This window comes from Mixophyes fleayi, chromosome 12 (genome assembly GCF_038048845.1).
Source record: "Mixophyes fleayi isolate aMixFle1 chromosome 12, aMixFle1.hap1, whole genome shotgun sequence".
Classification (NCBI taxonomy): domain Eukaryota; kingdom Metazoa; phylum Chordata; class Amphibia; order Anura; family Limnodynastidae; genus Mixophyes; species Mixophyes fleayi.
The window spans coordinates 80,249,344-80,274,694 of NC_134413.1; the positions used below are offsets into that span (position 1 = coordinate 80,249,344).

Below are 25,351 nucleotides of genomic sequence, written 5' to 3' on the forward strand. Positions count from 1 at the left end.
GTTGCCATATTTCTGAGAAAGTCTGACACCCCTGTATCAATAAATATGTGTCTCTAAGGGATACAAGAAAAGTGCGTCTACAAAACAAGAAACAGAAGCAGCCAGCTAATAAGCGCCCTGTTAGCTGCCTATCTACATACAGAATTCCTTACATATAGTCAATTACAGCAAATAATTCCCATTATCGTGGTATTTTCTTTTCTCTCAATATATCCATCAAAGTTCCAACTTATACTACCAGCAATTTTGATGGACGGTCCTAACTAAGGGGCATATCTGAAAGTGGGCGGGACTTGTGTGTAAACGTGGGCGGGGCCACGGATTCTCCCTACGTTCTCCCTGCTTCTTTAGTACACACATACTGAGCAGCTTTATTTTGGGATCTCCCCAAAGGGGAGGTGAAACGTGCGGACGGAAGCTGAATTGTGGCATTTCGGACCCGTCCCTTGACGTACTGACACAAAGGCATCATTTTGCCGCAGGGGGCGTGGTCAAAATTACGCGATTCACCGCCAACCGCATCATGAATGCCGAAGAAAGGAATTCGGGAGTCTCCCGGACATTCTGGAGAGTGTGGGCAAGTACGCCCTCTCAACTCTAAATCTGTCCGCACATATTGCCCCCCTAAATGCAGCGCAAGATGCATCTTCTACCATATTTACTCCAAAATCTAAATGAGATAACATCCTGGTCCTTCACATCTCCGGTCGTGCACGTGACTAGATGCCCCTTGCCTCTGGCATCAGTTGGCATTTCAGGCGCACTGTTCCTTTAAACCCATGGAGGAGAGGGGGGGGGGGATGTCAGCGTGTCCTGTGCGGCACTCGAGGTGTTAAGCAGCCGACTCTGTTCTTTCTCTCTCCTTGCAACATGTGAGAAGGGAGGTTTCTCCGGTAACTCCACATCCAGACTGGGAGACACCCATTTCACTGGGAGGCACATCCAGTGCATGTGTGTGTGTGTGTGTGTGTGTGTGTGTTTACTGCTGCTATCTGTGTCACAAGGCATGCCATTGTCCCCGCAGCCGGGACAGGGCGAGATGACCGCCTAGCGCCTTCTTGTCCTCCGCGCCGTACTGCACTTTTTTTCCCCTCTCTCCGCCTCGGGATGAAGAAAATATTCTCCTGCTCCTCGACTCAGTTTCCTGTAGGTATTGAAATGTCTGTGTCTGTCATCGGTGGTGGTGTTGGTGGTGGGGGGGTTAAACCCAAGTAGTAAAGGGTTAACCCAGTGGTTCCCAAACTATACGCCGTGGCTCCCTGGGGTGCTGCGGCGATCTCACAGGGGTGCCGCGGCCAGGGCCTTGGTAAGGTGGGGGACTACTTGGTAATTATTTTGACTTAGGGGTGCCTTGAAAAAAATTATGGAGACCCTAAGGGTGCCTTGAACTGAGAAAGTTTGGGATCTACCGGGTTAACCTGTTCTCCGCCGCAGGGGGACGTATTCACCAAGCGAGAATCCGTGTCTGCCACCAGAACGAGGGAGACGGTGTTGGGTGACCATCAAAGCGGGACAGTCGACGAGGGACAACGGGGCTCTGTGTTCGACTCTGGGGAGCTGGGTTGGATAAGTTGCACGGGGGACACTGTAGATCAGTGCTGAGTATTGCCAAGGAACGTAGCCCGACATGTCCAGAGCTGTCAGTGAGAGCTGTTTGCTCAGCCAGCGACTGTTCACGTTTAGTTGTACTAGTTACACAGATAAACATTCTGTTTGGTGTACCATAAACCTGACCTGGGAGCGAGGGGAGAACAAAACCATTAGCGGCACCTGACAGACACCTAGTTTGTAGTGTCACACACTGACGGGTGCTGGGGAGAGAATTTGGCTGCAGGCGGCGATTCCTTTTAGTGTACAGAACTGATTGAAGTGCCGTCTAGCCGTGTTTTGCCTAGCTACCTGGTGTCACTTTATTTTGCTTTAAAGTCTCTTGTGTAATGCCGTATTCCTGCGGTCACAGTCCAGCTTCGTCGTGCACCCTTTTAAAGTTTATTTTACTTTTTTCTTGTAACGTGACGGTACAAAATTCCCTTTAATTATGCCCCCTTCTGCTCCGGCTGTAATTAGAGGCCACCAGGATACCGGTTTGGGGACTTAATGGGGACGGATAAGGCACTTCCATCCGCCACAGTGTCAGAATTTAGAAGTCATTGTCAAGTGCTTATTACGGGAAACTGTCCCAACTTGTTACGGCTGAATTATAAACACCCAGGATGATGACTGAGACATTCCCGCTGATCTGGCCTGGGGGCGAACAAGCTAAATAGACATAATGTAAATACCAGCCGCTGTTACCTTGTACAGGGACATGAAACGCTGGGAGGGGGGTGTGAGGGACAAAGTTTAACAACAAAAAAAACAAACAAAAAAAAGGTCAATTTGAATATAGGCTTTAAAAAAATAAAATAATGAAAATTGTTTTTTAAACGATGGCATTATAATTTACGGATAATGTGTCAGTGTGTCATTGTTCTGGGACCCCCAGTGTCAGTGTATCATTGTTCTGTGTCCCCCAGTGTCAGTGTGTCATTGTTCTGGGACCCCCAGTGTCAGTGTATCATTGTTCTGTGACCCCCAGTGTCAGTGTGTCATTGTTCTTGGACTCCCAGTGTCAGTGTGTCATTGTTCTGTGACCCCCAGTGTCAGTGTGTCATTGTTCTGTGACCCCCAGTGTCAGTGTGTCATTGTTCTGGTACCCCAAGTGTCTGTGTGTCATTGTTCTGGGACCCCCAGTGTCAGTGTGTCATTGTTCTGGGACCCCCAGTGTCAGTGTGTCATTGTTCTGTAACCCCCAGTGTCTGTGTGTCATTGTTCTGGGACCCCCAGTGTCAGTGTGTCATTGTTCTGGTACCCCAAGTGTCTGTGTGTCATTGTTCTGGGACCCCCAGTGTCAGTGTGTCATTGTTCTGGGACCCCCAGTGTCAGTGTGTCATTGTTCTGTGACCTCAGGTGTCAGTGTGTCATTGTTCTGGTACCCAAGTGTCAGTGTGACATTGTTCCGGGACCCCAAGTGTCAGTGTATCATTGTTCTGGGACCCCCAGTGTCAGTGTGTCATTGTTCTGGTACCCCAGTGTCAGTGTGTCATTGTTCTGGGACCCCCAGTGTCAGTGTGTCATTGTTCTGGTACCCCAGTGTCAGTGTATCATTGTTCTGGGACCCCCAGTGTCATTGTGTCATTGTTCTGGGACCCCGTGTCAGTGTGTCATTGTTCCGGGACCCCCAGTGTCAGTGTGTCATTGTTCTGTGACCCCCTGTGTCAGTGTGTCATTGTCCTGGGACCCCCAGTGTCAGTGTGTCATTGTTCTGGTACCCAAGTGTCAGTGTGACATTGTTCCGGGACCCCCAGTGTCAGTGTGTCATTGTTCTGTTACACCCAGTGTCAGTGTGTCATTGTTCTGGGACCCCCAGTGTCAGTGTGTCCTTGTTCTGGGACCCCCAGTGTCAGTGTGTCATTGTTCTGTTACACCCAGTGTCAGTGTGTCATTGTTCTGGGACCCCGTGTCAGTGTGTCATTGTTCTGTGACCTCAGGTGTCAGTGTGTCATTGTTCTGGTACCCAAGTGTCAGTGTGACATTGTTCCGGGACCCCAAGTGTCAGTGTATCATTGTTCTGGGACCCCCAGTGTCAGTGTATCATTGTTCTGGGACCCCCAGTGTCAGTGTGTCATTGTTCTGGTACCCCAGTGTCAGTGTGTCATTGTTCTGGGACCCCCAGTGTCAGTGTGTCATTGTTCTGGTACCCCAGTGTCAGTGTATCATTGTTCTGGGACCCCCGGTGTCATTGTGTCATTGTTCTGGGACCCCGTGTCAGTGTGTCATTGTTCCGGGACCCCCAGTGTCAGTGTGTCATTGTTCCGGGACCCCCAGTGTCAGTGTGTCATTGTTCTGTGACCTCAGGTGTCAGTGTGTCATTGTTCTGGTACCCAAGTGTCAGTGTGACATTGTTCCGGGACCCCAAGTGTCAGTGTATCATTGTTCTGGGACCCCCAGTGTCAGTGTATCATTGTTCTGGGACCCCCAGTGTCAGTGTGTCATTGTTCTGGTACCCCAGTGTCAGTGTGTCATTGTTCTGGGACCCCCAGTGTCAGTGTGTCATTGTTCTGGTACCCCAGTGTCAGTGTATCATTGTTCTGGGACCCCCAGTGTCAGTGTGTCATTGTTCTGGGACCCCCAGTGTCAGTGTGTCATTGTTCTGGGACCCCAGTGTCAGTGTATCATTGTTCTGGGACCCCCAGTGTCAGTGTGTCATTGTTCTGGGACTCCCAGTGTCAGTGTGTCATTGTTCTGGGACCCCCAGTGTCAGTGTGTCATTGTTCTGGGACCCCCAGTGTCAGTGTATCATTGTTCTGGGACCCCAAGTGTCAGTGTGTCACTTGCCTGTAATATCAAACCATTATGTTAAAATCTTTAGCAGCAGATAGCTTATGAATCTTTTAAATACGTTCTTGTCAATGTTAATGGTACTTCTTAGGGTATAGATTGACTTTTTTATTTAAAGAACATAGAAAAAGCAGTGGACACTTGGTGCAGTCTCCCAGCAGAGGTGGTAATGCGTAATATACAATGCTCAGGGTGGATATGAATAAATTCTGAACCTACAAATGTCAGGTAGTCACGTCTGGTTGGATTTACAGCTGCTATAAGACAAGACAAACGGACTCGTGGCCCCTGAGTGGGTATTCACATACCCAGAGGATGTTTCTGTCTGTGTATTCAGGAATCCTGGGCTCCGTTCCCACATCTGGATGAAACATGCGGCTCTCCGTCCAAACTGCATTTGGTTTTCATTCCAGAACGCTGAAACGTTCAATACTCTGCATCTCGGTGCTTTTGAAGTTATGAAATAACAGATCTGTTTTTGCCAAAACGAGCATTTTTGGCATGCCGGCGGCAAGCTTCAACTCCGTGTATCGGAATGGTGAATGCTTGTCCTTCCCGTGTGCCTCCTATCCGATCTATGCATGGGTCATGTCGTTGTGCCGATGCGATCATCTCTAACCTGGCCCAATGAAAGTCCCATGGGAGCGGACGTGTATCGGGTCATGCGATTACTTGCGAGCTGGCACGTACGGTAGATTGTGCCATGTTTCTCTGGAACAACAAAATCCTTCTTTAGACAATGGAAAGACTTTGTCTGATTGGTTGCTATGAGTTACAGAACATTGTGTTCCGTTTATTAAATAACACTGAAAGTATAGGTACTCCATGAAGTGACGTACGCAGTTGTGTTGATTGCGAGACGTGTCCGTCTCCAGCACTGATCGATGCAGGTAAATATTAGCTGTTTTCAGGGACGCCGAAGCAAAGGTCTACCTCTGCTAGACGAAAAACCCTGGGAGGTTAATCAATAGAAGTGGACAGGGCAGCCATGCTTAAAGGTCAGATCATGATTCGACACGTCCTTGGCGTTGATTTTTTTAGTGTAGTTATCTTCTTGACTTCCCCCCATCAATTATTTTCACTTGAATGGACAAATTCAAGGTCACGAAGCCTAGGGGGAACCCAGCGAGAGGACCAAGATGGAGGCTAGACATTCAAGACAAACTGGCTCTGCCAACCGAGGTGCCTAAGCATTTTCCACACTCCGTAAGTAGGCCCTAAGGCCCCGACAGAGGGGCGGAGGACTGGGTTGTTTGGACGTGTGTCACCACATAGTTTCACAGATGCCACCAATTATTTTGCAAAGTGCAGAAGGATAAGCTTGTTAGTCATTGCTTTATGGATATTTGGATGTGACCGAAAAATGTTTTTATTTTTGGATAAGGAGTGGAAACTGGTCCATGTAAACAAAATGGCTACTAGGTGAAGGGGGGGATTTAAATATAAAAATGGGAGTATTTATCTAGGTCAATATTTAGTCCTCCATCTTTTTGGATGCTGTTGCTCTTTCTGCTCTGGATTAAACCTCCGGGGGGGAGTGGATGGATTCGACCCCTGGTCAGGTATCTAACGGGGTGTATCTAACCCTTGTTACTTCCTGTCTACAACCTGCACGCTCTTATCTGCTCCTGAGCATGTGGCAGCAGCTGGGGATGGGGATTTGTGTGGGTGGGGGGTGCACGATATGATTCAATACGAGCAGGTGTTGGAGCGGAGGGTGTGTTTACAGTGATCCTTCCGTACAATATACCTTCCCTACTATATAAACATGGACCAACTTGACCTCTACTATCATGTGTTATAAAATTTACAGATACTGATACGCATGAGACTGTGTGTGTATATATATGTATATATATATGTGTGTGTGAACATAAATAAATATATATATATATATATATATATATAGCATCTATGGAAATTATATTATATGACAGCAGAGCTACACTGTTTATTGCTCTCCTGGTCTGACATTAAGTCTGGGATCAGTCAAAATGCAAAACAAGAAGAGTTACTGCTAACGTTTTAGACCAAGAGAAGTTGTACTGTGCGGTTGTCCAAATATATGCACACTAAGAACTGCATTCAGAATAGGAGACCGTTGTGCAATGCACGTAAAATATAATATACTATCTAATAGAAGTTGTACTGTGCCCTAGATGTGTACTATGAAGGGGCACAAGAAAATGAAGAGGAACACAATATTGGGGGGTATCAGGGATCATTGATCGTGATAATTATGAATTACCCGCTTATTGTTCCTGAAAATTAATGAAAAGCAGCATCTATTATTAAAATATATCTCTTTGTTGTTGGATTTGTGTAATGGCGACTGCTACACGTTGCAGGAACAGCGTGACAATGACAGCATCCTGTCTGGGAACAATAGTGTTTTACTGGATTTAAAATAGATCACAATATCACGGCCTAGGGAACAAGGTCACCAATTGTTTACAGACCACCAAACCCATTTTCTAGTATCCCGGCCAGAAACCATGACATGCGTTAATAGTTAATAGACTTTCCCTCGGAAACATAACTTGTCTACTTCACTTGCTTTGTTGTCGGAGTTTCTAGACATCTACCCGACCTGCGGTTCCTCCCAGTAACCACAGTGTAGCCCCGAGTATTGTCTATGGAGTGACCCAGTACAAGCTGGCAGTGAGCAGGACCACAGAGACCATAGGGAGCTTTTGAGAGGAGGTGTGGGAGGAGTAGCAGGAGCGTCGTAAGGTTTTATGCATTTTGAAGCGTGTTTACCGTGTTAAATTTATCTGTGCCGTCTCTCCTGCAGGTGGACAAGTGGGACAGACATGACCAGAAGCTCTTTGAGGCGGTGGAAAAGGGAGACGCCAAGAAGGTCTCTTCGCTTCTATCCAAGAAGCCCATCAGGGCCACCAAGCCCGGTCCCAATGGGCAATCAGCGTAAGGCCGTTTCCCTTATAGGTCGAGCAGGATAGAAAATGTAAACCTGTTTGTGTGGCGGCCTTTATAGATTGTGTGGTTAAATAAAACAAGCACTGGTTAGAATTATATCTAATATAGTATTACAATTTACTGTGCGTTCTATGCTGTATAGTGTGTATGTTGGTGTAAGCTAACGCCGGTCTGTAATCCCCCCTACAGGTTCCATCTCGCGGCCTCCAAGGGTCTGGTTGACTGTATGACGGTCATCACGTCGCACAAAGTCGAGATTAACGCCAAAACGGATGATGGTAAATTTGTTGCCTTGAGTGTCCCCTCAACTCCCCGTGTGTAACATTCATTAGTGTCCCCTCAGCTCCCCCTGTGTCACATCCATTACAGTCCCCTCACCTTCCAGTGTGTCACATTAATTAGTGTCCCCTCAGCTCCCCCTGTGTCACATCCATTAGTGTCCCCTCAGCTCCCCTGTGTGTCACATTCATTAGTGTCCCCTGTGGGGCCGGTTATGTAGCTTATGTAAAACAATGACACCAATCTCTGTGTCCCGCAGGCTGTACCGCACTACATTTGGCCACCAGTAATTGCCATCCGGAATGTGTCAAGCTTCTCCTGCAGGTAGGTGACGGCCACGCCTGCCCGTGGCAGGTATCACATGGGAGGTCACTGTGCAGACCTGTTACCAGCCCATGGAATGCAGCGTACAGTAGAGTGCACACTGCCACATTACATCCAATGTCACACACACTGAGAGCAGCGTCCACACTAACAACAGATGTTTCTACTCCGAAAGTGGCAGCAAATTCTAGATTAGTGCCGGAATCCCCCCCCCCCCCACTTCCTCCCCCATCATCTCTTGTCGGGAAGGCGGTTTCATGATATCACTGGTGGAGGGAGTTTAGAGTTTCTAATAGCCAATTTCAGGCAAAAGCTACTTTCAATGCTATGAAGCGGAGAACTTCAAACATCCACAACACTGCCCACCGAGTGCAAACATTTCCCAAAGTAGTATATTTATTCCACTTATTAAGTTATTTACCTTTATAAGTGTCTCCTCCGATGCTATTTCGCTACTTCCAATGACATTCTGTGCAAAACAGAGGCAGGAGACCACTTCAGCAGGCGTTCTAGTAGGTTAAAGAGAAAGATGTATGATGGTGGACTGATCCGGTAATTTGTCAGGCTCATTATGTGATCTGTTATTGCAGCGTGGAGCCCATGAAGATTCCATAGACTTCCACAGCCGTACGCCATTACATTGTGCTGGTGAGTTCTGGGGAGGGGGTCTCTAAATCACTGCGGGGGGCTTACCCGACACCACAAAATGTTGTGATCGGCCGAATGCAAGGAACAGTGCGGACGATATTCTCAATGACACTCTCAATATAGGACCAAATGAACAGGAATTATATTTAACTTTGTAGCTGCTGGAAGAGTTGCAGCCATCACCTGGTACACCGACATTGGGGTCCCGAAACAATGACACACTGACACAGGGGGTCCCAGAACAATGACACACTGACACTGGGGGTCCCAGAACAATGACACACCGACACAGGGGGTCCTAGAACAATGACACACTGACACTGGAGGTCCAAAAACAATGATACACTGGCATTGGGGGTCCTAGAACAATGACACACTGACACTGGGGGTCACAGAACAATGATACACTGGCACTGGGGGTCCTAGAACAATGACACACTGACACTGGGGGTACCAGAACAATGACACACTGACACTGGGGGTCCCAGAACAATGACACACTGACACTGAGGGTCCCAGAACAATGACACACTGACACTTGGGGTCCCAGAACAATGACACACTGACACTGGGGGTCACAGAACAATGACACACTGACACTGGGGGTCCCAGAACAATGACACACTGACACTGGGGGTCACAGAACAATGACACACTGACACTGGGGGTCACAGAACAATGACACACTGACACTGGGGGTCCCAGAACAATGACACACTGACACTGGGGGTCACAGAACAATGACACACTGACACTGGGGGTCCCAGAACAATGACACACTGACACTGGGGGTCACAGAACAATGACACACTGACACTGGGGGTCACAGAACAATGACACACTGACACTGGGGGTCCCAGAACAATGACACACTGACACTGGGGGTCCAAGAACAATGACACACTGACACTTGGGGTCCCAGAACAATGACACACTGACAATGGGGGTCCAAGAACAATGACACACTGACACTGGGGGTCCCAGAACAAGGACACACTGACACTGGGGGTCACAGAACAATGACACACTGACACTGGGGGACACAGAACAATGACACACTGACACTGGGGGTCCCAGTACAATGGCACATGGACTCTTAACGTTATATTTAGAAAAGATTCAGGGCCACTGATTTTGGCAAGGCTGCCTTCCATTTCTAGGACTTGTTTCAGGGTTATGTATATTATTTGGGGGGATTTCACATTTACGTATATATAGATAATGTCATTGTTGTGTGCTAACTTCTGTGGTCTCTGTTCATTATCGCAGCCACCTCAGGGTGCGTTTCCAGCGTCCTACTTCTGTGCAACGCAGAGGACACCCTCCTGGATGCGGTGGATGATGTGAGTATCTACGCCCCTTCGCCCTATGCATTGTATTTCTCTGGTGTCGCTCTAAATGTCATCCCCCCAACATGGACAGGAAATTCCAACAGTTTTCTTATCAGCTGCATTTTCTGTGGCCATCCCACGCTCGGAAGAGTGAGAGGAGGCAAATGTGAAGCATTTGGGGGGAGGGGGCGGCCATTGAACATCCGAAATAAGGGTCAATCGCTGATCCCGGGACGTTGAAGAATTTATTGGCATAAAAATCACGCTGAGATCTGTAAAGTTTTGTGTACGGCAGATATAAATAGAATAATTATTTCCTCGCACTGGTTATTTGCGACTTATGTCGGAAAAATTGACAAAGTAGATGCCTCAGAATTAAAGATGGCGTCAATTTGGATTCTTTGTGGAAGATATTTGCGCTTCCATATGAAACATATACCAAAATAAAACTGCTAAAAGGTAGTTTGTACGTCCTTTTTCATGCGTTAATCGAGATAGTAATAATGATATGGTAGCAACAGGGAAAATTAATTGTTTTCTAGAACAAGTGGCAGCCTAATCACAACAGATAATGTCTCGTCAAGCTGTCGGTGCCATTCTGACAGTAATAATTGGGTATAATAATAATAAAAAAAAAAACATAACGTATCCAATCTTCCACCATAAATCATCCCTCTATGAGGACATTGTGTTTTTTCCTGACTGAAAAGAGAAGCTGTTGCTATGGCAACACTCTAGCGCAGGCTTCGGGCCTGTATATTGGCAAGGCCATAATCTGACTAAAAATATGCAAATTAAATTGAGCATGGGGTTGATTTGGTGATTTTGTTTTGTACTCTCGTCTGTTTCCAGGACGGGCGGACGCCGCTGATGATCGCGGCTCTCCGCAACCACCCGACCGTTTGCTCCTTGCTGCTTGACCGTGGCGCCCAGTTGGACCTCTCCGACCGGGAGAATAAGTGAGCGATGTAGATAATAAGTGACATAGATGACTACAGTAGTAAGTTTTTGTTCTCATGTGTCGTCTACAAGCCTGGGTGTAACGCTGGCTCTGTTCCCCTGTCTGACAGGACGGCTCTCATCCTGGCCTGCGAGAAAGGAAACATCCAGGCGGCCGAAACCTTGATCACGAAGAGAGCAGACCTGGGACTCCAAGACACTAAAGGCAACGATGCCCTGTATTATGCCAGTCTGTCCAGGGACGGGGCTCTTAAGAGACTGGTCCAGATGGCGCTGGACAGGAGGAAAAATGGTGAGTGTACCCCAAACGCACGGTCAGATAGCGGGTGGAGGGGACATTATCGGTGTATGGTACCGAAACATGACATATGTTTAACAACAACATCGATTTTGTACTATACGTCCCACGCTGAATTAAACAATGTCGCCCTCAGGCTTAAGAGGTCATTTGTTCAAATGTCGGTGAAGACAAATTATGTTTTCTGTGATAATGTGGACACTAGGGGGCGCTCTCTCCAATCGGAGTATGTTTTGTTAGAAACATTAAGGGGGGGAATCAAATGAAACGCGAAGTTGCGCTGGAGCCTTGTGCAGTGTCTTACTGTGCGCTCTTCCATGTTAGTACAACTCCGCAGACTCTCCCGTAAACGCTAAAGTGGAGATTCAATTGCCAGCGATGTCATGTGTAGAAATCACCACGATGCGGACATTGCCGGCCATTATGGTAGGAATCTCCGCTCATTTCTCTGCGCAACTCTACGGGGTGTGAGAAAAAATGAGCACAGATTCCTACCATAACATCGGCACGATGAGTCTCTGTGGATGTTCCGGAGACACCTTGCGCTGAATTGAATCTCTACCTAAAATTTAATGAATTAAGTATCAAATTCACATCATAAGCAGCTACAGGGAATTTGGTGTAATATCAACAAATTCCCAGTCACTAGGAACCAGTGACATCACTGAGAGTGCAGCCTATCCAGTCACTAGGAGCCAGTGACATCACTGAGAGTGCAGCCTATCCAGTCACTAGGAACCAGTGACATCACTGAGAGTGCAGCCTATCCAGTCACTAGGGACCAGTGACATCACTGAGAGTGCAGCCTATCCAGTCACTAGGAGCCAGTGACATCACTGAGAGTGCAGCCTATCCAGTCACTAGGAGCCAGTGACATCACTGAGAGTGCAGCCTATCCAGTCACTAGGAGCCAGTGACATCACTGAGAGTGCAGCCTATCCAGTCACTAGGAGCCAGTGACATCACTGAGAGTGCAGCCTATCCAGTCACTAGGAGCCAGTGACATCACTGAGAGTGCAGCCTATCCAGTCACTAGGAACCAGTGACATCACTGAGAGTGCAGCCTATCCAGTCACTAGGAACCAGTGACATCACTGAGAGTGCAGCCTATCCAGTCACTAGGGACCAGTGACATCACTGAGAGTGCAGCCTATCCAGTCACTAGGAACCAGTGACATCACTGAGAGTGCAGTCTATCCAGTCACTAGGAGCCAGTGACATCACTGAGAGTGCAGTCTATCCAGTCACTAGGAGCCAGTGACATCACTGAGAGTGCAGTCTATCCAGTCACTAGGAGCCAGTGACATCACTGAGAGTGCAGCCTATCCAGTCACTAGGAGCCAGTGACATCACTGAGAGTGCAGCTTATCCAGTCACTAGGAGCCAGTGACATCACTGAGAGTGCAGCTTATCCAGTCACTAGGAACCAGTGACATCACTGAGAGTGCAGCCTATCCAGTCACTAGGGACCAGTGACATCACTGAGAGTGCAGCCTATCCAGTCACTAGGAGCCAGTGACATCACTGAGAGTGCAGCCTATCCAGTCACTAGGAACCAGTGACATCACTGAGAGTGCAGCCTATCCAGTCACTAGGGACCAGTGACATCACTGAGAGTGCAGCCTATCCAGTCACTAGAAGCCAGTGACATCACTGAGAGTGCAGCCTATCCAGTCACTAGGAACCAGTGACATCACTGAGAGTGCAGCCTATCCAGTCACTAGGAGCCAGTGACATCACTGAGAGTGCAGCCTATCCAGTCACTAGGAACCAGTGACATCACTGAGAGTGCAGCCTATCCAGTCACTAGGGACCAGTGACATCACTGAGAGTGCAGCCTATCCAGTCACTAGAAGCCAGTGACATCACTGAGAGTGCAGCCTATCCAGTCACTAGGAACCAGTGACATCACTGAGAGTGCAGCCTATCCAGTCACTAGGAACCAGTGACATCACTGAGAGTGCAGCCTATCCAGTCACTAGGAGCCAGTGACATCACTGAGAGTGCAGCCTATCCAGTCACTAGGAGGAGCCAGTGACATCACTGAGAGTGCAGCCTATCCAGTCACTAGGAGCCAGTGACATCACTGAGAGTGCAGCCTATCCAGTCACTAGGAGCCAGTGACATCACTGAGAGTGCAGTCTATCCAGTCACTAGGAGCCAGTGACATCACTGAGAGTGCAGCCTATCCAGTCACTAGGAGCCAGTGACATCACTGAGAGTGCAGCCTATCCAGTCACTAGGAGCCAGTGACATCACTGAGAGTGCAGCCTATCCAGTCACTAGGAACCAGTGACATCACTGAGAGTGCAGCCTATCCAGTCACTAGGGACCAGTGACATCACTGAGAGTGCAGCCTATCCAGTCACTAGAAGCCAGTGACATCACTGAGAGTGCAGCCTATCCAGTCACTAGAAGCCAGTGACATCACTGAGAGTGCAGCCTATCCAGTCACTAGGAGCCAGTGACATCACTGAGAGTGCAGCCTATCCAGTCACTAGGGACCAGTGACATCACTGAGAGTGCAGCCTATCCAGTCACTAGGGACCAGTGACATCACTGAGAGTGCAGCCTATCCAGTCACTAGGGACCAGTGACATCACTGAGAGTGCAGCCTATCCAGTCACTAGGAACCAGTGACATCACTGAGAGTGCAGTCTATCCAGTCACTAGGAACCAGTGACATCACTGAGAGTGCAGTCTATCCAGTCACTAGGAACCAGTGACATCACTGAGAGTGCAGCCTATCCAGTCACTAGGAACCAGTGACATCACTGAGAGTGCAGCCTATCCAGTCACTAGGGACCAGTGACATCACTGAGAGTGCAGCCTATCCAGTCACTGGGGACCAGTGACATCACTGAGAGTGCAGCCTATCCAGTCACTAGGGACCAGTGACATCACTGAGAGTGCAGTCTATCCAGTCACTAGGAACCAGTGACATCACTGAGAGTGCAGCCTATCCAGTCACTAGGGACCAGTGACATCACTGAGAATGCAGCCTATCAATGGACTATTAACATGTGACATCATTAAGATACTTCATACTTTTACTCCTTTGAATTGATAAGGCTATATTTTCTTAAATATTGGTTTAGTCGACAAAATCGCTGCCTCTATTCCTAGTGTCCAAAAAAAAAAAAAAATGTAATAGTAAAAATGCATGTAATAATAATATTTTATGTATTTTACTTGATATTACAAGTGTCTCTAATGTTCTTTATTCATATTAAGAAAAAGAGGGTTAAAAAGTGGAAATTCTAATGTTTACCAATATTCCCAACAGAACAACAGGCTCGAAGTGAGGAAAACCTCGCTGCTTCCACGGTATGTCTGAAATCATTTACTTCTCTGTGGCTATATGAAACATCGTCTCCATCTCCCCTCTCTGCTCCAAGAGCTCAAGCGATACACAACGCATTTGTCTGTGTTTTTCAATAAATTCTTAAAACAAAAATACATATTTCTTTATAAGTAGGAGCTACTTGATCCATTCACACACACATGTGTATGCAACAATTTCAGAAACACGTTAGAACTAATTATGTTTGCAACTATACTAATGTGAAATACCATGTCAAACGAAATACCATGTCAAACGCAGGATTTGTAGAGGGGGTTTCCACACCACGCCACCAGTGGGCGTGACCAGCATGCATGGGGGTGTGGCTATAATATTAGACAGTGCTTGGCTGCTCTCCAACTCTTCCTATTCCCATAATATACATAGGCAATGCTGTGTGCACTACTATTAGGTGCACACAGCTCTCCCTTTTCAAGCAGAGCCGTGTGAAGCGGGGGCAGGGTCCAGCCACCTCAATTATACAGTGCCCAAGGCTTGGAGGGGGGATTCCAGGCACTAGGAAACCCCCCTCGGTTTGCCTATGTAGCACCATTAAAACATAGAATTGGGCATCTTACAAGAAGCCTTTTCATTTTGAATCAAAATGGACTTTAAGATTTGTGACCTTTCAAGGTCGTTATAGCGGGGTGACTTATAGAAAGAGCTAAAATTAAACGAGCGCATCTCCTCATATGTCCAGATATTGGCTTTGGTCAGTCTACACATAATGATGTATTCGGGCGCTATACAGGATAATTTATAGTAATCCAATATATGTATATTTTCAGGCCTCAATCAGAGAACAGGAGCTGGTCAGCCTATGGAAGAAGAGATATGAGGAAGAGCAAAAACGGGGTGTTTGGCTACAAGGTGAATTGATGACGAAGACCCAAGAACTTGAGAGGATGACTGAAGAAAACAGGGTGGAGAGTAGAAGAATCAGAGAACTGGCTGGTCCACTCACTGGTCTTTTAGATGGTGAGACTGTGACACCCGAAGCTAAGGCAGGAGTACATCACAACTTCGACACCTGTGGTCTACTAGGTCAAGTTCTTGAGCAGGTCAAGTCCTCCCAAGATCGGCAAATGAACGAACGAAACCTTCAAGAAGAAACGATCAAGGGGCTCAATGCCAAGGCTAACGAGACTGAAAAAATGGAAGAGCGACACCGAGAGGAGGTGAGACGTCTTCAGGGTGAAGCCACCTCAGCCAGAGAGAGGGAAGAGAGCGCACGGAGGAGAGTCACAGAGCTTGAAGGCCACTTGGAGAACATGAGGGAGGTGCTGTCGCAGTACGAGACGCGGAAGCGGGTACAGAGCACGGTGGTGGAAGATCTGCAGGAACAGATCTCAGAGGTGATGTGTGAAAAGGAAGAGCTCCTGGTGCTACTGCAAAAAATCCAAGGGCAAGAAGAAAACGGGAACAACGGCCACGCAAAGAGACTTGATAATGGGCAAACCTTGCCAAACAACAATGTATTGAACGAGTTACTCAACAAATTGAAAAGTGACTGTGTTAATGTAGACATAAGACCAAGCAATGAAGTATCAAAGGGTTGCTCTGGTTATGTGCCAAAAGATGTCCTACAAAGAAACATAGATTATTGGAAGACGACTATTCCAGCCATAGAGACCTATATCATGAATATCGAGAGATCACAACAAGATGTGGTCACTTCGGCATCAGGGAGAATTGACTCTGGTCTAGTCAACAGTCCTACAGATAAACAAAGCAATGGGCATTTTGCAATGAGGACGTCCACTGAGCTCAATCTTCCAGTAGAAACCAATGTGCCTTGTTTACAAAATGACGTAACCTGTACTAAAAGTACTATGACCCAACTCAAGAACAGGTCATCCCTGGGCAAAGAGCACAACAGTGCCCACGCGGAGAGTACAGAATCATTAAAACAAACTCTTGTGGAATTAGAAGCAGAGTTGTCCGCTCTCAAGGTGGCCCATGCCAATCTCCTCACCCAGATGGACCTTGTGATCCAAGAAAAGCAGAACTTAGAAGAAGGACTCCTTGCCCTGCAAGAAAGCATGCAGGCGGAGTACGTCATGAAGCAAGAAACGGATATCCGATGTAAGGATTACAAACACCAAATCTCCGTCCTGTCTGACGAGCTGCTGGCAGAACAATTGAAACTGAAGAAGTTGAACATGAGGTTGGAGGCTCAGCGGGAAGAAATGATCATGCTACAGGATAGTTTCCCTGCTGAGGTCGTTCGAGAAGAAAGCAACAGAGCCGTCAAGACGTTCAGCTCCGACGTCTTGGAAGAGCTTTACTGGAATGTCGGAACGCTTGTAAAGAAATACAACGAGGCTTCGCAGCAAGCCTCCGCCTTACAGAAGATAAACCTGAAGCTTCTAGATGACCAGGTCCAGACTATATCAATGACTGAGCACAAAAATATTCTCAACGAAATCAAGAACGACTTACACGCCAAGGTCAAGGAAACAGAGGATCTAAAACAAAGGCTCTTCCAAGTCATGGGTAGCATGGTAGAGCTTAAAGAACAAATAGCAGTGCAGACCTCCAACACCATAACCAAGCAAGAAGTCGAGAACCGCTTGTCTGACCTGGAAAGGGTGGTCACAGCGTTAAAAGACCAGAACGAGGAGTGCCAGGTGTCATTGGAGCGGAAAAGCGAAGAAGCCCTAGTACTAAAACAACAACTTGATCAAGTCGCTGGAGAAAGACAGGCCTTACAGGAAAAGGAGGAGAGCACAACGCAGGAGTTTGAAAGAGTCAGGAGCGGGTTAGAGCTCCAGCTTCAGGCTTTACGAGTAGAACATCAAGAGCTTTCCGTAAAACATAAAGCGAACTCAAAAGAAGCCGACGGTTGCAGAGAATTGTTGGCATCTGAAAGGGCAAGGGTTACGCTTCTAGAGGAAAAGGTTAACGAATCGAAGAAGGAAGCAGAAGAGTTGAAGATAAAGTCCCAGAAATCCGAGGAAGAGAATTGCCATCTTAATGAGAAGTTTGAGCAACTTTCCAGAACATCACAAGAGAAACAGGAGAAGGTAAGAGGGACACACGGGAGCGAAACATATCTATTATTGTTTCCAAAAGACTTCAGCGTATTCTGTGTCGTGCTAAGGCATAGGTTTTAAATTTGGGTCTACATGTTGTGAAGGACGAATTTTCTCTAGTCAACACAAGACCGTAGATTTACTAACTAATCTTAATTCACATCCATCTTGATTAAGCTTTATTGAATTACTCTCCGAATAAGGCTGTACCAATATATAAAAGTAAATGGTATCAAAAATTGGCTTGACTTAGAGCGCCTAGTTTTCCCATACTACATCCGAGAGGAACGACGTGTTTCACTTAGCGTGCTCGGTAGTCTGATTGCACCTAACATGGTGGGCAATGGATTCATGGAACATAGGTTATCAGAACCAAAATATTAATCTCTAATCTCAACATAGAGACCCGTGCTGTGCGATTTAGGACCTGCGCCTTTGATCAGGAACTTTTAGGAGTGCTACTGATCGGACGTGGATAGCCTCAAGGACATAGGTTTAGTTTGGTAGATGACCCATTGTGGATTTAGGTTTAAATTCAAAACACGGAACAGCAATTAAATTATTAAAACGGTACCCGTGAAATAATTATTACTTTAAATGTCTAGTTGTGTCTGCTGACATTCAGCTGGAGTAGAAGTAACCAGTGGTCCCTGCTAACTCCTGCAGTCTTATTTTTGGTCCCTTTGGTATGCCAGGAATTATTTTTTCAGGGGTCAGGATTAACTGTGAGCCCAAAATAGCCGTACAGGTGCAGTCCCCCTTTAAATGGTGCATGCTCCTAAAAATAACTCCTCTTTTTTCTAAGGTGGAGGAATCCATGAAGGAATTGGAGTCTTTGGCGAAAACCGTTGACCAGCAACAGAGACAGTGCGAGGAGCTCGCTGGACAACTCCAGGCGAGTAACTTTGTATCCGCATTATTGCGACTTAGTCGTCGACTAATGGACAGTGCTGCTTGTGGTTTCTATCTGGCTTGGAGAGTCCCCGCATTGTTAGGATTGCTAAGGCAGGCTGTATGCTATCTATCCCAGATCCGTCTTCTATCAGAACTTCCCCACCAGGGGGCACTCTAACCCATTTATTTTCATTTTCATCCAAAGTCAAACTAACAAAAAATAAGGTTCTATCTCTCTGCAGATTATCCTTAAAATTAACACGTAAAGTAGAATATAATGAAAATAACCTTTGATCAGTTTACTAAAGTATCTCATTTATGTTATTAATTAAATAGCCACAGGTCTAATGAGAAATAATTATAATTACTGTGGATGAGGTAGAAGCCCCTTAGACTATAGCATAGAGCGATTTAGGATACCACGGATAGTTTAGGGTATCATGGGGTGATTTTTAGTATCTGCGATTAAATCTCGTGAGGTTACCCACTTCAAATCGCTGTTCTATTCATGAGGTTAATCGCCTCTGATTAATCTCTCTGAAATCTCATTAGACCTGAAACTGACTGACTGAACAATTTATCTCTCATTACGTTATAGTCAATGGAGGCAAATGAGTCGTTTGAGGTTCACGCAAAGCCGTTCATTTGCGTCATGACGCGATCGAAAGCGATAGTTGTGCAAGACAGATTTAAAAATCGCACGTGCAGATCACCCTATAGGAAACAAGGAGATCACAGGTGTAAGCTGTTAGTCACCCGCGATTGAAAGACTGAAAATCACTCCCGTAGTTTAGTCCTTAAAAGTTTACTGTCCACTAATATATGAAAAATGTTTTAAATGTTTTTATTTCAGGCGTAAACGAAAAAAGTGCGAAAGATAAATAGCTGCAAAGCCGATCAATTATAGTAATTCATTGAAAATTTGGATACAAAACACCTTTCCAACAAGGAACTGTCTTTTGATATATGGTGCTAACCAGCCAATCCGAAAATAGCTCCTCAATTAGGTACCTAAAATAAGCTCTCACTAACGTTGTGGTGAGTAGGAATTCTCAAAGAAGAGCTAAATTCGAGATGGTTAGACCGCGTTCAGGCGATCGAGCTACAAATGATACGTTTTAACGTGCAAATTAAATAGAATTCCAAACCAGTTTCGCACATCTCTAGGGGTAAACCAATAGAAAATGTAATTTCAACAGTTCCTCTCCGATTTATATACTCGGATAACCCGGAAAACTCTTATTTGATATTTTGTAAAACACGAATGTGGCGTTAGGTGAGGATGAACAATTCACCTAAAATTTTAAGGGGGGTGAGGGGCATCTGTTCAGGAAGCTATAACTGTTAATGACATGTCTTTGTCTATTCTCTGCAGGACACCAACAAACGGCATGAGGAAGTGATCTCCGTCTACCGGAGCCACCTGCTGAATGCAGCTCAGGTAACCTAACAAATGACGCCGGTTTAGTTCCCCACGGTCGTAAGAACGACGGTGTAGTACTAAATAATGATGGAAACTTTGATGTGCATCTAGGTCTGAGAGGAAGGGTCCCCTCTTATATATATACAGTGTATCATTGGTAAAATCTCCAGACTTTATCCGAAACATGACCGGTCCTTTTTAACTTTCCTAATATGCTTGGATTATTGAATATTTACTATCATATAAGCTCTGTCCTTTCTCTACCCTTGTTGGCGCACATAGAGGTGGGCGGCGGATTCCGAAGCACCGTTTGCTTTCCTGCAAATTTGCCTCCACCGTGGCTTTACGATAGACCCTGCACCAAGAAACTCGCAACCGTTTGGTCGCCTAATCTAGTAACGAATGTTTGATTATGTTTCTGTTCCTCTCCGCCAGGGATTCATGGACGAAGACATCCATTTCACCTTACATTGGATTCTGAAGATGCAGAAGGAGATTGTTTACTGATTGGAGCCCCCTCGCGGGGAAAGGGGGGGGGCGGACGTAAAAGATGGCAGAGTTTTGCGCCCGTCTGGTCTCACAAACCACTTAAAAACGTCCTTGAATGCTGCAAAAATAATGGATAATTATACTTAAATATTATACATAGAGACCCACGACAGGGGCCGTTTGTAATTCATAAATATACATTGTTTTTCGGGGAGGATATCACTCATCACCTTAAAATGGAGCAGGGGCTCCCAATTTATCGGTGGCTCTGTTACATGTCTTACATGTTCAACGTTACATGTGCAACGTGCCTTATATACAATCATCGTCCTCTGTATATATCCGAGGTGCCAAGAGGGTCCAGCGTCCAGTGACAAATACTAGAGTTCTATTTTAATGCTACAATTTCGTATATATTCTTTCTTTTTATATATATATATATATATATATATATATATATAAAAATATATTTAATACCGTCATAACTTATAGATGTTTGTTATTGCTTCAATTAAACCCAATGTTGAAAACAAGAAAGTAAAAGTATTATGTTTGTGGAAGGTTTCTAAAATAACTGAATCGACAAATGTTCCATTTTGGAACTAAGTCCCGCTCTGTTTGTTTTATATTGTATTCTTTTTTTTATCACCTATGTAAGGAATGGGCGGGGCAAGAAAAACTGCAGCCAATCAGAACGATAGATCACAGCAGCATAAAGTATAACTTGTTCTACGTTCCATTATAAGTGTCTCCTCTAAATTCCTCTGTAAATGTAACTCAGAATTTGCTTAACTGTATCTGATCCACAAATTATTCACCTCATTTAAAACCGTGGTCTACTAGTAAATCGGGTGGGGGGGGGGGAGTGGCTACAGAAAATTTAGCCTCAAGAGCTTACAATCTGCAGGTTTGATTTCAACACTGACCACACCAGCTTACCACTTAGTATTGAGAGAACTTACTTTGTACAATGCAGAGACTAGTTGTGTAATAGAGGCTTATAATCTAACGCTGTAATGGGAGACCCTAACCCAAGAAGCTTACAGTCTAGTGCACGCAGCTTACAGTCTAGCGGCTTATAATGAGGCCTTGACACCAGGATAGGGGTCATAATACATGGCTTTGTTCTATCGATCAGTAAATATTGAACAAAACGACTCTCAAACATTTTATCTTATTGTTACACAAACAATCTTTTCACTCAACAATTTGTACACACAGAACGATCTTAATCTAATAGACCGGATATTTTTGGGCCTGTGCAAATAAGTTAAATACATTTTTTGGGGTGACTACTGCCACGACTTGGGAATCGGATAAATAAGCAATTGATACCGAGGTGTAGTTTCACAGAGGCGCCAAACATGACCGTCTGGTGAGTGAGTTCTCTGTGCAGCGCTGCGGAATCAGTGGCGCTATATAAATAAAATGGTGATGATGATAAAAGATCCATTGATGCACTTTCTCACATTCAACCCACACACAACTAGACCACCAAAATGGTAGAAGGAAATTTAACATTTGGCAGGACAATTAACTCTCTACCTATTTTCAAAACCATGACAAGAGCCAGTCCTTGTTCCCGTGAGTGTGGGGAACGTCAACGTAGCAGAAAGGTAGATATGGATGACCGGGACAAGTCCAATGTTCCACATCCGGGAAAACTCGGAAACTGCTGAAAATTGTGATGCCCATTGGTTGACCAACTGTCTTTTGCTCAGTCTTTCTCACCCTAGAAGCCCCCGCTCATGATGATATGATAGAGGTGAATTACAAGTGATATATAGGTGCGGAGCCCAGTTGGTGGAAATACTGGACCCAAGGCCATCTACGTTGAATACATTATTTTTCTTTTTTGCATGGTAACTGTCTCCGGATTGGCTCAATAATTCCACACTTTGTACAGCCTCTCTCGGGGAACTCCCTACAATAATATTTCTCAAGTAGGACTAGGTGATCTCATGGAATCGGAAACCAAGGTTCTTCCTTGTAGACCTGACACAAGTCTCTAGATCTCACATCAGTTTCCCATAGCGTGCACCCACGTTTTCGAGACCTGTTTCTCATGTCAGGTTTAGCAACGCTTAGTTCTCTCTTTCTCAAAGTCGATACATGCTTGACCATGACGCTCTACTTTATTCATTGTCTATCCCTCGACCCTATCTCAACTGTGACTCAGGAAGTTCTACCATTCCTCTCCCACCCTCGTCTCCTTCAAACAAGGGTTTTACACCCCTAAGCCAGTTGGGGGAGCTATATGGCTTTCAGAAAAAAAACTGTGGCCCGACATGGCTGCAAATCTGCATATTCTTGTCTTCCATCAGCCAGATGTTTCTACTGCCCAGAGAGTAACAACTTGCGTAGTAAAAAGGAATCAGCTTTCGATGACCTATATAATTCTTAAAATTTTTGATGACAACCAAGTGGATCTCAGGCCTGTCGTCCTAACTGCATTGGTGAACGGCTTCATGTCTTGTCTGCACTGCGATGTAGCAAAGATGGAGAGAGACTTCAACAGCTTCGTCATCTCTGGCTGCGGCTAAGATACTTTCCCTGGTTCTGTGATGATTCGGGATGGATGGCTCTACGAGTCCCATCTATCCATAGAAGGGATTAATTAGTATCAGGCAGAGGAATTCTAAACAGCCTAGTCAGGTTGTTTTCAATACTCTCGGGAGTATTTGTAATCCTCAAATTATTCCCCCCAGACCCGTATCCAAGTCTTCCAGGTGCACTGGTAGTTCATGGTAATATAGCTTCCTCTTTATGGTTAGATGTGATCTTTCCATGTTCTGATATTCCTGCTCTAAAGTGTCAGCTCACGTGCCTAGGGGTGGATATACTAAACCTTTTAAAAAGGAACAGTGCTAGCTAGCAACACCTCCACTTTTCGTTTATAGAAGGTTTAGTAAATCTCGGGCAAACTCAGCTACCGGTTGTTCATGTTTTCAGGATGTCTTTAATCACGCACAGGCGAGCTAATCTATTTGGCCGGGTGAGTAATGACTCCACCCGTTTCTACAGACAGAACTCCGGAAAACATGACCTGTCGTTAACTCTTGAGGACTGGGATTGAGCACCTTGTGTACTCGCATCTCGTTAAATCTGACGGTAGTTCCTAACGTCCGCGTCCTCCTTGCAGCCAATGACGCACATGCTCCCCACAGTCTGATCGTTAGGAATGAGATCGTAAACAGCGGACGAAGTGGAAAGTGCAAAACTGACGAGGGCGCCCTGCCTCCCCCTGGGCAAAGGCCCTCAAAAGCTTTCACTCGCCCCCCTCGAGGGCGATATCGTACGCCTCAGCCGCGGTACGGGTGGGAGTCCTATTTGCGGGCAATGTGCAACCCATCTGGGAGTGCCACAGAGTGTCTCCTCCTTAGCTGTGACCCGTAAGCAACTTAAAATACTTCATAGTAATAAGATAATGTCCCCGTGTTTGCGTGGGTTTCCTCCGGGTGCTCCGGTTTCCTCCCACACTCTAAAAACATACTAGTAGGTTAATTGGCTGCTATCAAAAAATTGACCCTAGTCTCTCTCTCTCTCTCTCTGTCTGTCTGTGTATATTAGGGAATTTAGACTGTAAGCTCCAATGGGACAGGGACTGATGTGAGTGAGTTCTTTGTACAGCGCTGCAGAATCAGTGGCGCTATATAAATAAATGATGATGATGTCATGTCAACCTTAACCAAGGAATGGGTGGGTATAAAGGTTTTCTATAAGCTAGACTTTCCCATATTCACCCCCTCACTTTTACCCACCTCTCTAGTGTGAACGTCGGATTTATAATTGAATGAAGTCAATCCAATCGGCAATTAAATTGTCGTACAATTCAATGTGTGCAATCTTATTATAAATAAGACTGTCATGTACATTGTCACGTAAGTAGGAAAAATCTGGAGTTGCGAGACGATGACTCAGGATGGAATTCTCGCACTGTCTTGTGACCAATGACTCTGTACGATATCTATGTATGATGTCGCAATTGTAATCTGACACTTCATGGTGTACTAAATCCATGTATCATGTCATAAGCAGTGCTGGAGGTGGGGGGGGAGTTGTTAAGGGGGCATTTTGGATAGAACGTTCAATGCCAGTGCTAGCCGTACTTGCGTACTATAATGCCGGTACTTGTGAACGTACCTTTATTTGCCAAAATGCACCTTTTTGTGCTATGGAACCGAGCGATCTGATTGGATATCCACTTATTACGTTTAATACCATCCACAAAACACCAATCAAAATGAATGATTGAATGGTAATCATTCATTAACATCGCTAGGTAGGTGGAAAACGCAATATGTTAAAGATATTTCTTAGCGCAATCATCAAGGTTGAAAACATCGATTGACCAGGTCATCTCCATCTTAACTCAAAGATTCAGATCTGATGACCTCACAGTATTCTGCATCAATCACTGTGCAAAAATATATAATCGGCCGCTTTGTTTATTTGCACACTGGATAATGCAAGACCCTGCTCATATAAACTCTCTCTTTAATCGAGAGGATCTTTAACCGGTATTGCTGTATAAACTCAAGCTCGAAACCAGTAGCGTTTGCACCAGACGTACATCAGACGTACATGTGTATATTTACACACCAGGATGGCGTAGAGGTGCTGAGCGTGTGTTAGCAGTAAATGACAAAGTCGCAGTAGTCTATTTTGTACACAGTATAATAATGTCATGATGTGTCATTAAAGAGAATAGTGTCTTGACTAAATAATAAATGCAAAAGTCGCACTTTCTATTAGAAAAGCTCAGGCTCGGTTCCTCGAGAACCAAACACACCCGAACTTAGGGGATCCAAGTACTGAGCCTTTTGCGCACCCTCGGAATTGAAAACGAGGCAAAACGTCATCGTTACTTCGTCGGATCTCATGAGTTTTGGATTCCTTTTAAGGATATAACATAACAGGGGGTGTGAGGGATTGGGCAGACCTCCATTTTACTTTTCTGCAACTGCTGTGTGCCAATGTTTCCTAGATGTGCTAGGAACTGCCGTGTGT

At 45.6% G+C, this 25,351-nt stretch overlaps 1 protein-coding gene across 4 annotated transcripts in view; it reads left to right on the plus strand.

Annotated features, from left to right (window-relative positions):
- Window positions 1-20,885, plus strand: part of ANKRD35 (ankyrin repeat domain 35) — a 39,347-nt gene extending 18,462 nt beyond the window's left edge. Inside the window, exons 1-13 of one of the 4 annotated variants that reach the window (XM_075193037.1) lie at window positions 942-1,146; window positions 7,175-7,305; window positions 7,507-7,595; window positions 7,856-7,920; window positions 8,511-8,568; window positions 9,838-9,911; window positions 10,752-10,858; window positions 10,970-11,151; window positions 14,444-14,484; window positions 15,289-17,526; window positions 18,341-18,430; window positions 19,805-19,870; window positions 20,288-20,885. In XM_075193037.1, the coding sequence (XP_075049138.1) occupies window positions 1,108-1,146; window positions 7,175-7,305; window positions 7,507-7,595; window positions 7,856-7,920; window positions 8,511-8,568; window positions 9,838-9,911; window positions 10,752-10,858; window positions 10,970-11,151; window positions 14,444-14,484; window positions 15,289-17,526; window positions 18,341-18,430; window positions 19,805-19,870; window positions 20,288-20,359 (3,252 nt within the window). In that variant the 5' untranslated portion in view covers window positions 942-1,107 and the 3' untranslated portion in view covers window positions 20,360-20,885. Of the gene's footprint in view, window positions 1-941; window positions 1,151-4,313; window positions 5,271-7,174; window positions 7,306-7,506; window positions 7,596-7,855; window positions 7,921-8,510; window positions 8,569-9,837; window positions 9,912-10,751; window positions 10,859-10,969; window positions 11,152-14,443; window positions 14,485-15,288; window positions 17,527-18,340; window positions 18,431-19,804; window positions 19,871-20,287 lie in introns of those variants that run through there. The other 3 variants (XM_075193039.1, XM_075193038.1, XM_075193036.1) reach the window with 3 other exon arrangements.
- Window positions 20,886-25,351: the final 4,466 nt, after the last annotated feature.